Source organism: Camelus bactrianus, chromosome 17 (genome assembly GCF_048773025.1).
Source record: "Camelus bactrianus isolate YW-2024 breed Bactrian camel chromosome 17, ASM4877302v1, whole genome shotgun sequence".
Lineage (NCBI taxonomy): Eukaryota > Metazoa > Chordata > Mammalia > Artiodactyla > Camelidae > Camelus > Camelus bactrianus.
In genome coordinates this window covers 4,497,747-4,510,052 of record NC_133555.1, presented here as the reverse complement: position 1 = coordinate 4,510,052, position 12,306 = coordinate 4,497,747, and the positions used below count along the sequence as shown (strand labels likewise).

Here is a 12,306-nt window from a genome sequence, read left to right as displayed (position 1 = left end):
ACCCTGGGAGTCCACCGTGGGCCTTCTTGGCATCAGTGTGGTGTCTGTGTAATTCTCCCACATGCTGGGAAGATAGGGCCCCACATGCCTTGGTGCGGTGCCAGGGCGTGGGCCGCAGCAGGACACAGGTCGTTAGGCAGAGCTGGCATCAGCTTGCTGGGGATGCTGGAGAGCTCGGGGAGCTCAGGCAGGTTTCCAGACACAGAGCAGGAGTCCAGCCAAGCTGAAGTGGGCAGGCAGGATTTAAAGGTCAGATGAGGTGGTGGGGAGAATCAGAGATGGCAGGAAGGGTCTGAGGGGTGGTCTTGATAGTCAAAGAACATTGACAAGCCAAAGAATGGTGAGGACCACGAGTTCCACGGAGAATGCACTGGGCCAGAAGAGAACCGGGTGCCGCCCTAGGGCAGCCTCACCTCCAGGCGCGAGGTCGGGAGCCTCCGCTTTCCTTTGCTCTTCTAGCCTCAGTCTCCTCATCTGTAACATGAGATGTCTCGTCTAGAGACTCTACAGTCCCTTTCAATAATAAAGCCTTAGGGGCCGAAAGTCCATTAATCATGCTTCCAGCCCCGGAGGAGGCCTTAGTGATCCAGAGTCACCAACTGTGTGTCATTAAGGGAAGTGACCCAGAAATTCCAGTGTTTTTCTGCATTTCAAAAATTACATAATTCTATCTTTACTCACAAAGGGACCACAGCAGATGATCACTTAACCAGTAGTTTGATCATGGAGTCTGGGAGGAAATATAATAGGTGTTCTTTTGTGGTGAAAAGTTTGAGGAAACTGAGTTTTCTCATTTTATATGTGGAGCAAATGAGTCCTGGAGAGGAGAAATCATTTGCCCAAGGACACCTGGCAAGTCAAGGCGGAACAAGAAGAATCAGAAGATTCCAATTTCCTAAGAGCCCAGTTCTTCACACTCGTGTCCCCACACTGCTCGTGTGCTGACGTACCTTATGGAGAGTAGGACCTGAGCGTTTGAGAAATGTTCCAGCTCTCCTTTCTCTGCTAAGTAGAAGGCAGGTTCGATCTGGCAACTTTTCCTTCTAGCAGTTCCAGACATCAGTGGCTTAGAGCGTGGACCCAGTAGCACTGCCGAGAAGATGCTGGATTACCCCTGCTGCCAGGGCACTAGGGGTGGATGTGGGCATGTGTGGGAATGGACTGAAAAGGAAAGTCTCCTGTGGGAAGAACATGGTCTCTTGAGAGCCTGAAAGGCAGCTACAAGAAGGAGTAGGGAGACTTATGAGTTAGGAATAAAGGAGCCTGGCCATGAATTTGGCTCAACTGCTGTGTGACCTTGGGCAAGTGACCTCTCTGGGCCTCAGTTTCTTCACTGATAAAGTGTGGGGGAGAGGGGGCACCAAGGGGAGCTGCATGTGTGCCAAAGGCAAGCCCTGACGCTTACATGTGTGTACCTCACCTCTTCCCGTGGAGCTGTTCCGCTTTCTCATAGCTAAAGGGTCCAGTGAGTTCAGTTCTTGAACGACTATTAAGTCCCAGAAGACTGGGTCTGTCTTTCCTGCATTCCATGACCACCTACATCTTCGTGAAGAACAGTTTCATTCAGGACCTCCCTGCTTAAACTCTGATGACTCCGTACTCCCTACAGGAAAAAGCTACCATTCCTTTGTTTGGCATTTGAACTTCAAGACTGGGCCCCATGTTACCTCCCCAGCTTCATCACTTGCCATTTCTAGAGATGCAGGCATTTAGAATTAGAGACCCAGATTTCAATCCCAGCTTAACCCCTTTGCAGCTCTGTGACTTTAGGCAAGTTTCCTACCCTCTCCGAGCCTCATATGTAAAATGAGGATGATAAAGTACCTAGTTCATCCATTTGAAATGAGGAAATATCAGTAAAATTGAGTAGGTACTGAATGAATGTTAGCTCACCCTGTCTCCCTTCCCCAACTGGAGCACAACTTCCTGGAGAACAGAGATGGGACACCTCTTTCCTATCCCCAGAGTGCTCTGCACAAAGCCCTCAGTGGTGCAAATGCTAGACAAATATTTGTTTGACAGGTTGACATTTTGTCTGTCTGTTCCAGAAGCTGTCTAGGTGAACTGAAGTGTTTGCTTCTCTTTTGCAGTTTGCTCAGCTGGTAGCCATCTACAAGACACTGGGAGGAGAAAAGTTCCCACTCATCGAGCAGACGTACTACCCCAACCACAAGGAGATGGTAGGTGACTGAGAGGGCACTTCAGCCTCTCTGCTGTTTGCACTCTCAGCTTAGCCACATGGTGACCATGCTGCTCTGAAGAGGGCTTCAGCATCTCAACCCGAGAGACTCTATTGAGGATGAACTGTGGACCCGCTCTGTGGGGCCAGAGTGTCTGGGTTTTACATGGCAGCCCCTTTGTCTCCAAAACCTGGAGACAGAATAGGAAAGAGCAGAAACAAGAGCAGTGTGTCAAGATAAAAGAGTAAGAACCCTGTAGATCAACAGTCAGAAGATCCCCTGCTTGGGTTCTAGCCCTGGGGCTGCCACAAGTCCTGGACAGTTGCACCCCTCCCTGTGTGTCAGTTTCCCAGTCAGAAAGCCAAGTGGACGTAACCATTCCTGACCAGCATCTCTAATATGGTACTTGCTTATAGGTGAGAATCCTTAAGTAACAGCCTCTGGAAAGTGTGAGGTGCTCCTCAGATGTAAGGTATTGTTCCTATTTGTATTCCCCAGACACTTGCCTTCCCTTGGCTTTCCTGAGATTTTGACAGGACTGGGTTTGCATTGTGCCTTCTCTGAGGCCATCCTAGGATGGCAGAAGGGCAGAGAGATGAGATGGACTGTTGGTACAGAGGCTGTTACTAATGTTTTTCCTCCGTGGTGACCTGGAGCTTAACCCCCTTCTTCTCTGTCCCCACATCCTCTGCCCCAGTCTTGCATGGTCAGTTGGCGACCCTGCTTAACCCTCCAATGGAGACTTTTCCATAGCTCTCCAAGTCTGGTGCTCTGGACAGAGACCTGCAGGAGGAATCTGCATTCGCACTGTTTCTGTGAATCAGGGGCCTTCTTGTGGCATTTGTACATGGCCCAGCTTATTAGCAAGCCACACAGAGAAGACGAATAATAACCGAGGGCCTTGAAAAGAACTACCGCCTTCATCTTTGCCAGAGCTTCCCCAGGAGAGGCCCTGGAACATTAAGCCCTTGCCCTTAATAAGCCGTTGAGACCCACATCAGGGCTTTCCCTTTCAGGGTAAGTCAGGAAGGCATGCAGAGGCTGAGGACCCCTAGGGGTCTGTGCTTGCAGACTCGGGGAATCCAAGAGGGCACTGAGCTGGAGGCTGGAGGGGCTCTCTGGGGCCTCAGAGCTAGCTTTCTCCTGCTGTAGCATCAACCAGGCTGACCACTGAACAAGATGGCAACACTCGCAAAGTATATTCCCCATCCACCATCCTTTTCCCCCAAAGGGCCCTTGTGTTATTTCTCTCCTGTCCTCCATCCTGAAATTTGCCCTCAAGAAAGGACCTCCTAAGATCTCCCTGAGGTATCAAAAGCTAAGTGGGAATTTCAACTCTAAGAGAAATGCTTTTCTTGGCTTAAAAAAAGTTTTGAAGTAGGAATGAAAACATTAGTAATCTAGCAGAGAGAGACCTTCTAAAAGAGAGAGAGGAGAAACCTTTTGGACCTCAGTCGAGGGCATTAAGTACAGTTAACCTGGAGAGACAATGCCCAAGTCTGTTCTTGTCCAAAGAGGTGTGCCAGCTGGGGCCAGGCCCTCTGCCAGGGATGGCGCAGAGAGGATTAGAGTGTGCGGAGGGAGGTGAGGCCACTGTAGGCTCACACTGAATGATTCCGTGTCCCCCGAGTCACTCCCCCAAACAGATGAGTGTGTATCAGAGGATTAGGATGAGCTGAGACAGGAGGAGTAGAGGACACGCAGCCAACGCATGTTGTTCTTTTCATTCCTCCGCCTCAGCCTGCTTAGGATACTGTCCACCCACTTCCGGGTACTGTCATCACAGGGCCACACCATCTCGTGTGCATAATATCTACCATCTCTCCCCTGTCAGATCAGTTAAGAGAAGAGAAAACGCATTTTCCTGTGGAGAAAAAGGAATAGTCCCAGCTTTGGAAAACTAACTAATCTGGAATCAGTAACAAGTACCAGCTCGACTAAAAGGGTTTGGGAGGCAGGGGTGAGGGGCTGAGGGCAGGAGAGAAAAGCCAGGCTACTTTCCCTAGCCCTTGACAGATTCTGGGATGGGGTCTCAGACACAAGCTTTTATACGCCCCACCCCTGCCCTAAAGCTGGCCAGACCAGCCACTTGGTACTTCCTGCTGGCTGGCAGCGATGCGGCAGATGGTGACAGCCAGACCTCTGCAGAGAAGGAGAGTGGCTTGGTCTTTAGGACTCTTGAAGGAATGTGGCAGTCCCTCCTAAGGCTGGATGATGTCAACAAACTCCTTCCGGAGGGGCAAATGTCTCTGGTACCAGCTGCAGGTGCCGTCAGCATGCTTTGTGCAGACATAATGCTGGGCCTGGTACCCATAGAGCTTCCGTTCCAACAGCCAGTCTGTCCAGAGGCACTCGTTGGGGGCCGAGATGGTGCAGGACACTGTATAGCAGGTGGTGATCTAGAGTCATAGACACACAACATCAGAGGGAGTTAGGGGTCCTTTCTCCATTACTGACTTTCTGACTTCTTCATATTCTTACATCCCAGCTCACATGCCCCCTCCCTTACGAAGCCTTTCCCAGCCTCCGTATTTCTCCCTTAGTTCTCCTTCCCCTGTGTTCTCCACATATAGGATTGCCTCTCTAATGGCATCTCTGGAGTCAGAAAGACCTGAGGGTCCTTACTGTACCACTGGCCTTACACAAGCCACTTTACTTCCTAGAGCATTAATTTCTTCACCTTAAAATGGGAACCGTAATTCTTCATAAATTTGTCTTAAAGACTAAATTAGATATTTTAAATAACTTAATCATTACAAGGCTTGGCAAAAAGTAGACTCTCTTTAAGTGATAGTGCATGATCGCAGCCTGCCTTATATGATGGCTGCCTTCCCAGTCAAAAGGTGAGTGCTTTCCGATCAGGGAACTATGGGCCATCTTGCCTTCCCATCCCCAGCTTCATACAGTGTGTGGTCCATGGCAGATCTCAAGTACAGTACAGTAGGTGAATAAATCACGCATGCTTGAAGGAAGGAATACACGAAGGGTGAGGCTGCAAGGCTCAAGACCCCTCCCCACCCCCTCAGAGACCTTGGAAATGGACGTTCCCTTACTTGGCAGCCACAGTTCAGATGGTAGTGGTGATTCAGACTTTCTCTCTGCAGAAAGGACAGGTTCTCCCAGGGCTCAATGTAGTTGCACAGATGGATGAAGACTTTCCCATCACTGAGGACCTGACCTTCAAGGGGAGATGGAGGAGAGCCTAGCATGAGGAATCTGTCCGTGGAGCTCTGGGTTCTTGAAGGAGCCCCAGATCACAGCCTCTTCAATTTCTTTGGGTGGCAGTGGTGACATTGGGCTCTTGAAGGAACCAGAAAAACCTCTATAGTCTGTGTGTCAAAACTATTACCAGGTGATATTTGTATGAGGGACAGTTGGGGGAGAAGGCCTTTATATTAGCGTGGTGCAGAGGGGAGCATGAGCTACAAGTCAGAATCTTGGTGCATCCCCCTTCTTTTCCATCATTTACTAGCGTGTGACTGTAAAAAAGTCACCTGAAGGATGAGAATAATAAGGCTGTTGTCAGGACTAAATGAGAGAATACCTGTGAAGTTCCCAGCACAGTTTTGGGCCCACAGAAGATGCTCAGTAAACACTAGGTCTGTTTTCCTTTCTAACCCTTCCGAGTATCTACATGGGCCGGCCTCCTGCCCCACTGATACGTGTCTTGGTGAGTCCTTCCCCTTCCCTGCAAGGAAATTCCCCTTCTTTACCTATCAGACTCCTTCCTATCTTGCAAAGACTCTTTTTTTAGCACCGCCTCATCCTCAGAGCCATCCCTGACCATGCCAGCCCACACCTCTCTTAGAACTTCAGTCACTCAATCAGTAAATGATTACTGCTATGACCTGGTGCCAGGAATACAGAAATAAATATGACAGGATCTCTGCCCCCAGGGAGCTTAAAAATTAGCAGGGCAGATAGATAAATAGGTAAAAATCACACTGTTGTGTGATTATATACAAGGTGCTCTTATATATTCTTATATATAAGACCAAGAACAAGTTCTTATATATATAAGAACAAAGGAAAGCACAGTTATCTCTGTCTGTGGAAGCGGTAGGGGCAAGAATGGTGACTCAGAGCAGATGATGCCTGCGTTGGGCCTTGAAGGGACAGGTAGGAATTCACCTGCCAGACAAGCTGGGGAAGGACCTGTGGACAGTGGGACTATCCCGTGCAAAGACAGAGGGGCACAGCCCAGCAGAATACCTTTGACGACTGCGAGTAGTTTAGTCCAGCTCTAGGGGACACGGGGAGCTGGGGGTGGTCACTAACAAGTGGCGGGAGACAAAGCTGCAGAGGTCAGCAGCGTCTGGTCACAGAGGGCATTTGGTATTAGGCAGAAGAGCTTGTGCCTTCTGCAGGGCGTGGGCACCACTGATGACTTTTCAGTACGCTGGTGCTTTGTCATTTAACCTCACTTCCGTTTAGACCTGACCTTGAGGGCAGCCAGCATGCTTCCTGCTTCCCCTGATGTACCGCAGCACCCAGAGGGAGGTGCTTAGGAAGCAGGTGACTTGTCTGCTAGTCCTGGGACCAGGAGGGCTCAGGGGTGTTCCCTTCCTCTGCCTCTGCCATCCAGAGGCTCCCAGATCAGCCCAATTCCATATCCTCAGAGCTGGGGAGCCCCCACCAGTGTGGCCTCCAAGCCTGTGACTTCTCAAGAGCCAGGTTTGAACTGTGAGCTCTTTGAGGATAGGGACTTACTACTGAGTCTTCACTCTCCTGTCCAAGGCCTGGCAGTGAGTAGGGGGTCGTTCATTGCTGAATGGATGGACAGATAGTGGAATTCCTCCTCCTGTCCTCTCCACCTGCTGTGTTTTTCTTTTCCTTGCCTTCTTTCTAAATATTTTTCATCCTTTAGGGCCAATTTAGATCCCACTTACACAACAAAGCTTTCCTAATTGTGTACAACCACACAAATCCCTTCTTTCAAAACTATTGCAAAGTAGTTCAGTATTGCATGTGTTCACGTATGGAGTATATTCTTATGTGGTTCTTTAACTGTTCTATTCCCACCACTTCAGCATGAGGAGATCCGCCTGGGCCCAAGTTCATGGAGACAGAATCATGTTAGACTCAAGGCTCCTGTTAGGGCCTGCGCTTTACTGCACCCCCAGGATGGGCCTTGGGTGTGAGTTAGCCACAGGCTCACTGGGAGTCAAGAGTGTGCCCCGATGTGGCCATCTGAAGCTAATGCCATCATAGGCCACAGTAACTATTACGTGTGTACTGGGGGGTGGGGTTTACGAATGCACAGTCCTCCTTTCCTCTGTGAAACTAAGACCTCACCTGCAGTTGGTGTCCAGTTCGGGGTCCTGAGTGAGGGGAGGGACAGGGACAGGCTATATCCTGTTGAAGGTGGCCAGAACAGGAAGGGGTCTGGACCCACAGCCAGCAGACGTGGAGCCAGAGTGCGTGTATCTGTCATCCTCAGGCCTCTGAACTGAAGGGTCGTCATAGAACGGGGTGGAGCTGAACCCACAAGGGGCAGATTCAGAGGGACAGATTTTGGCTCAAGATACCAAAAATCTTACACCAATTAAAGCTGTTTGGAAATGGAACCAGCTGCCCGAGGCTGGGAGAGCAACCTGCAAAACAGCGAGGCACTGGCAGTGAGGACTCTCGAGTTGAAAGGGAGGTTGCCAAGGCTCCTCCCGACTCAGAGGCTGCCTCTTAGTAACGCAGTTCCGTTTTATGCCCAAGAAGGTGCCACCTGGCTCAGCTAGCTGCCCAAGGCCAGCCCTGGCTCCTCCTTGACTGCCTTCTTTAGGACCGAGACCCAAGGGCCACTCGCTGGTCTTTAACTCACCAGTCAGGAGATACTGCTTCTGGCTGTTAGCTTCCAGTCTCACCCCACAGAGGGAGGAATCAAAAGGTGTATAGATATACTGAATATCGCTGACTTTCTCAAACCCTTTGAACATCTGAAAGGCAGTCACAAAAGAGCAGTGTTGGGTCAGTGAGTGTACTTTATATCTTAACAGGGAAAACTTTTCATTCTAAAGCTAAAAAAATTAAGCGAAAATCTAGCTCGGGATTTGTTGCACACAGATAGCCCAACTAGGTCCTTTCTTAAAAAAAAAACAAAAAACACTTCTCAACCTTGGTTTATTCCAGTGAGAGGGGAGGTACCTCCAGCAGCCCCAAGCACAAGCAGCTGCAGGCCTAGGTGGACCCTGGGGCCTCTCCTGCACAGTCACTTGGATTCTGGGAGCCCTGTTCCTTACATGTCATCCACTTCCACTTTGGCATCTCTATCCCAGCATCACTGAGCCGGGCCGCCTCACCTACCGGCCTCATGCTTCCCAGATCACAGACCCCACTCCTCCTAACAGCCCACAGGGTAAACGCCCTGTCCTGTCCCCATGTACCTTTATCTGTTTGATTTCATACCGGATCATTTTTTGAGTGTCAGCAGGGTCTGCACTGGCAGGAACTACCTTCTCACTGGAGATTTTGGCCCGGATTGCTGCACAGGGAGAGAAGAGAGGGAGCCTTCAGTAACCTGTGGGAGCAGTCCATCTGGGATCTGGGTGACCCAGAGCCCCTGGGAGAATTCTGTAGGGGGATTCCGGGTCTAGGTCCTGCTGGGTTGTGAGGAGGACGCTGTGTCCGAGCGAACCTCCGCCTCTGCGGTTGCTGGAAGTTCCAAATCCCACAGGCCTATTTGGGTTTCCAGTCTCTACCCTGTACCAGCTGGATATGGGAGTCTGGTTCTTCACAGCCCAGGGTGCAGTGGAGTGGAGGTGAGCAGCAGGGTGGGGGAGGGAGGAGGAGCCACTTGAGGGGCAGTCCATGTGGGGTCATCTACTGATGTAGCCCAAGGCCTCAAAGAGAGCTGATATTAGTAAACGTTCATTGAATTAATAAATGTTTTGACCCTGCACAGAGGTAGTTCACCTCTTGCCATTTGGGCGTTAAGCAAAACCTGTTTATGAAGTTCGTCCTCTGTGCCTGGCCTAACACTAGGTACTGGGCCCACAAATGTGGTTAAGACAGGGTCCCCACCGTGCAGAACTCTTGGTCTAGTGGAGAACACACTCAAAAAGAACAGGACAGCATGATAGGAACACAGAGATGTTAGAGATGCTGTGGTAGCACCAAGAAGTCAGGAAGCCTTCAGAGAAGAGGAGGTACCTGAGTAAGGTCTTGAAGGATGAATAGGAGTTTGCCAGGAATTTAAGGGTGTCAGGGAAGGACATCCCAGGCAGAGGGAGAGAAAGGACAAAAGGCGTGTGTTGGGGTGGGGGCCCAGTTATAGGCTTGGATACAGAGGGATGTTTATCATGAAAAACTAACCCCCTAACCCCTGGCTCCCCTGTCCCCGTATCCAGATAAGAATAATCACTGGATAGTTTCAGCGACTTGTTCAGTGACACCCGATAACTGCAGTGGGCAGGGATGAGGGGGTCACAGCGGAGGTCCCTTACGCCGCCTTTATTGCCTCGCAAATCAGCGGGTCTCTGTGCTTGCAAGGTTGCTATGGTGCCAGCCTTGCCCCGCCCAGCAGCCCTAGCAGGAGGCACCTAGGGCGGGGTTTGAGCTCCTCCCTTTACCTCCAGACTCCGGGTCGCCAGCTCAGGCCGGTAGTGATCCCACACAACCAGACCCCTCTGTGGACCTTGAAGGCTCCTGGGACTCACCGAGCGCCGAGCGGCAGACATGCTGCTGGGGGTGCGCGGGGGCGCAGCTGCACGCCTCGCCCAGCCCCAGCGGCCGAAGCAGTGCCAGCAACCGCAGCAACAGCGCCCAGCTCGGCGCGATCCGGGGGCCCCGGGGCATGTCACTGTCAGCCCCGGCTGGGCCTGTGCGGTCTGTCAGGCTAAATAGCCCCTCCAGGGCTCCTTCAGGTCGCGTTGCGCCTCTCGCCCCTGGCTTTATGAGGTGGACCTACGGCCAGTCCCGCCCGGATGGGCTCCGCCCTCTGGCTGTAGGCCACCCGCGGCTGCAGAACCAGCGGCCTCCTGACTGACAGGCTCGGTGAGATGGGGAGGGAAGCCAGGAGAGAGGCCCCTAGCCTCTGCTCCCTTGCCTGAGCAGTCAAGCCTCCTAGAAGCAGAGGGAAGGCGCTAGGAAAGGGGATGGTGTCGGGACAGAAAGTGCACCAAAGACCACTGCTCAGAGAGGGGAGCAGAAACACCAAGGCGCTGTGATTCCGGCAGAAAGGACCCGAGTGCAGAGAGGCACGAACAGAAAGGGTGAGACAGGCAGAGTCAGAGAGAGGCGGGCGGAATTACAACAGGCGAAAGACACAGTGACAGAGAAGGACGGACCCCTCGCCGAGCTGCACACTGGAAGTGAGACAAGCTACTCAGGGCCTCTTTCAGCTGCAGGAAGTGTTTTCAATGCCCTATTTATGAGGCTCCAAAGCAACAGCAAACAGTAATGGAACAGGACCGAGAAAGCTGGGGTGTGTGTGTGTGTGTGTGTGTGTGTGTGTGTGTGTGTGTGTGTGTTGGCTCTGTTGGCTGGGGGGAGGGAGAGATGTCCGAGAAAGCAGCCAGTGCTTTAGAAACCCTTGCCCGTACCCAGAGCCTCACACTCTGCAAATGGCCAAGGACGGCGCTCTCGATGGGGGCTCAAAGCACAAGGTATCCATCACTTAGGGCAAACCTGGGACCTCAAAGTCCTCTCCAGACCCTACGCTACACAGATCTCTGTCTCAGCTCCCTACTCAATGGAGAGATCACGTTTTGTTATGGAGGGTAGGGCAGCTTAGAAAACAAAGAAGCGTGGCATTTGGAGCCATCTGGCTGGAGTCTTGTCCACCGTTTGAGCCCAGTCCTCCAAGGCTCTAGACAGAAAGACACCCGTGGGATGATTGTTGTAGACTGTTTCCACAAAGTGTTTCGCCGGAAGCTAGGAGGCTGGGCACTGATGCTGTCACTAGATAGCTTTGCACCCTTTGCCTCTCTGTGCCTCACTTACTTCTCCATAAAGTAGGGTTGAACCACATGATTCCCAAGGCCCTTTGGAGCTCTTTGCCTCAGCCAGGAATACTGGAATCCCCAGGTCAGGTACTCCTAGTATCTGGTCACTCTTAGGGGTCCTGGGAATCTGACTTTTCATCAGAGTCAACATCACTTCCTTTGAAAGACATCTTTTCATTTAGAGGTGGTAGTGATGTTTGAAAAGAAGGAAACCGAAAGAGAGCTGAGCTTGACTGAGAAGAATGAGATTTGGTGTCCAGGTTGGTTCTTCATGCAGCCCCCAGACCAAGGTAGAGTCTGGTATGTTAATGGATGGCATCTCGAAAGCATCCAGTTCAGCCTCTTCATTTGGCTGAGGTGAAGGCTGAGGCCCAGGGAGGTAAAGGGACTTGCAGTGAGGACTGGAATGCAAATCTCCTGACGCCCAGTCTAGTGCTCCTTTCCCTCCACCACGTTATTTCTTCCACCACCACTTTATAGCAGTTTGAAATCCTGCCTTTGGAGGCTAGTTCTTCTTTTAAGTTTTTTGTTGCTCTGTTAAAATATGGCCACCTCAAGGTAGCATTTCCCCTCTTACGGATCTGTCTTGAATGATAAACTGTTGAATTCTTATGTCAGCTCTCCTCCAAACCCCAAGCTGGGCAGAAATAGGCCTTTGCATACTAAGCTGTATTTGGTGATGAGTTTGGAGTGTTGATGAACAAGGAAGAGAGTGTGACAGTGGGGGGAACAGCCAGGTTCAATACAGGAAAGCTGGACATTTGAAGAGGAAGAGATGGGTCTAAGAGATACATGGCAAAAGGGACATTAAGATTCCAAAGATACATTTCTTTTTTAATTTGAGTTTACTAAAGTGCAATTTACATACAGTAAAATTCACCCTTTCAAAGGTACATTTTTTATAAATTGTTTTTTTACTAAGGGCCAGTCCAGCCCAGGGTTTGCCTAATGCAGAGAAAGCTGAAGCAATGAGTTTTAAAGATGTAGAGAGTACCAAGTAGGAGAGCAGTGTTCTCATAGCTCTGACACCACTATTTGCTGTGACCTTAGGCACATCACTGTTACCCTGTGGGCCCTAGTTTTTTAATTTGTGAAGCAAGCAGGTTGCACTGGTTCTTAAAAGAGCCCTTCCAAGGATGTTCCCAAGGAAAATATCTGTAAGACTCCACGGAGAAACGAGTACACGTGGA

General features: G+C 50.8%; 2 protein-coding genes across 4 annotated transcripts in view; one reads left to right on the top strand and one right to left on the bottom strand.

The window, feature by feature from the left end:
* The window catches only part of SYN2 (synapsin II), a 154,711-nt gene that overhangs the window by 115,274 nt on the left and 27,131 nt on the right, over nucleotides 1-12,306 (top strand). For all 3 annotated transcript variants that reach the window (XM_074344306.1, XM_074344305.1, XM_010953060.3), the window contains exon 5: nucleotides 2,091-2,180. In XM_074344306.1, the coding sequence (XP_074200407.1) occupies nucleotides 2,091-2,180 (90 nt within the window). The remainder of the gene's footprint in view (nucleotides 1-2,090; nucleotides 2,181-12,306) is intronic.
* TIMP4 (TIMP metallopeptidase inhibitor 4) lies at nucleotides 3,884-10,485 on the bottom strand. The gene is made up of 5 exons (XM_010953058.3): nucleotides 9,830-10,485; nucleotides 8,558-8,655; nucleotides 7,996-8,110; nucleotides 5,234-5,358; nucleotides 3,884-4,579 (listed from the first exon to the last, which is right to left on the bottom strand). The coding sequence occupies exons 1-5, from the start codon at nucleotides 9,966-9,968 to the stop codon at nucleotides 4,382-4,384; spliced, it is 675 nt and encodes a 224-aa protein (XP_010951360.1). The 5' UTR covers nucleotides 9,969-10,485; the 3' UTR covers nucleotides 3,884-4,381.

Excerpts from the sequence above, each read along its gene's own strand:
- TIMP4 (XM_010953058.3), bottom strand. The coding sequence starts at position 9,968 with ATGCCCCGGGGCCCCCGGATCGCGCCGAGCTGGGCGCTGTTGCTGCGG. Across the intron at positions 8,656-9,829 it reads TGTCTGCCGCTCGGCGCTCG|CAATCCGGGCCAAAATCTCC; the intron begins GTGAGTCCCAGG and ends CTCCCTGTGCAG. Across the intron at positions 5,359-7,995 it reads GAAGCAGTATCTCCTGACTG|GTCAGGTCCTCAGTGATGGG; the intron begins GTGAGTTAAAGA and ends CTCCCCTTGAAG.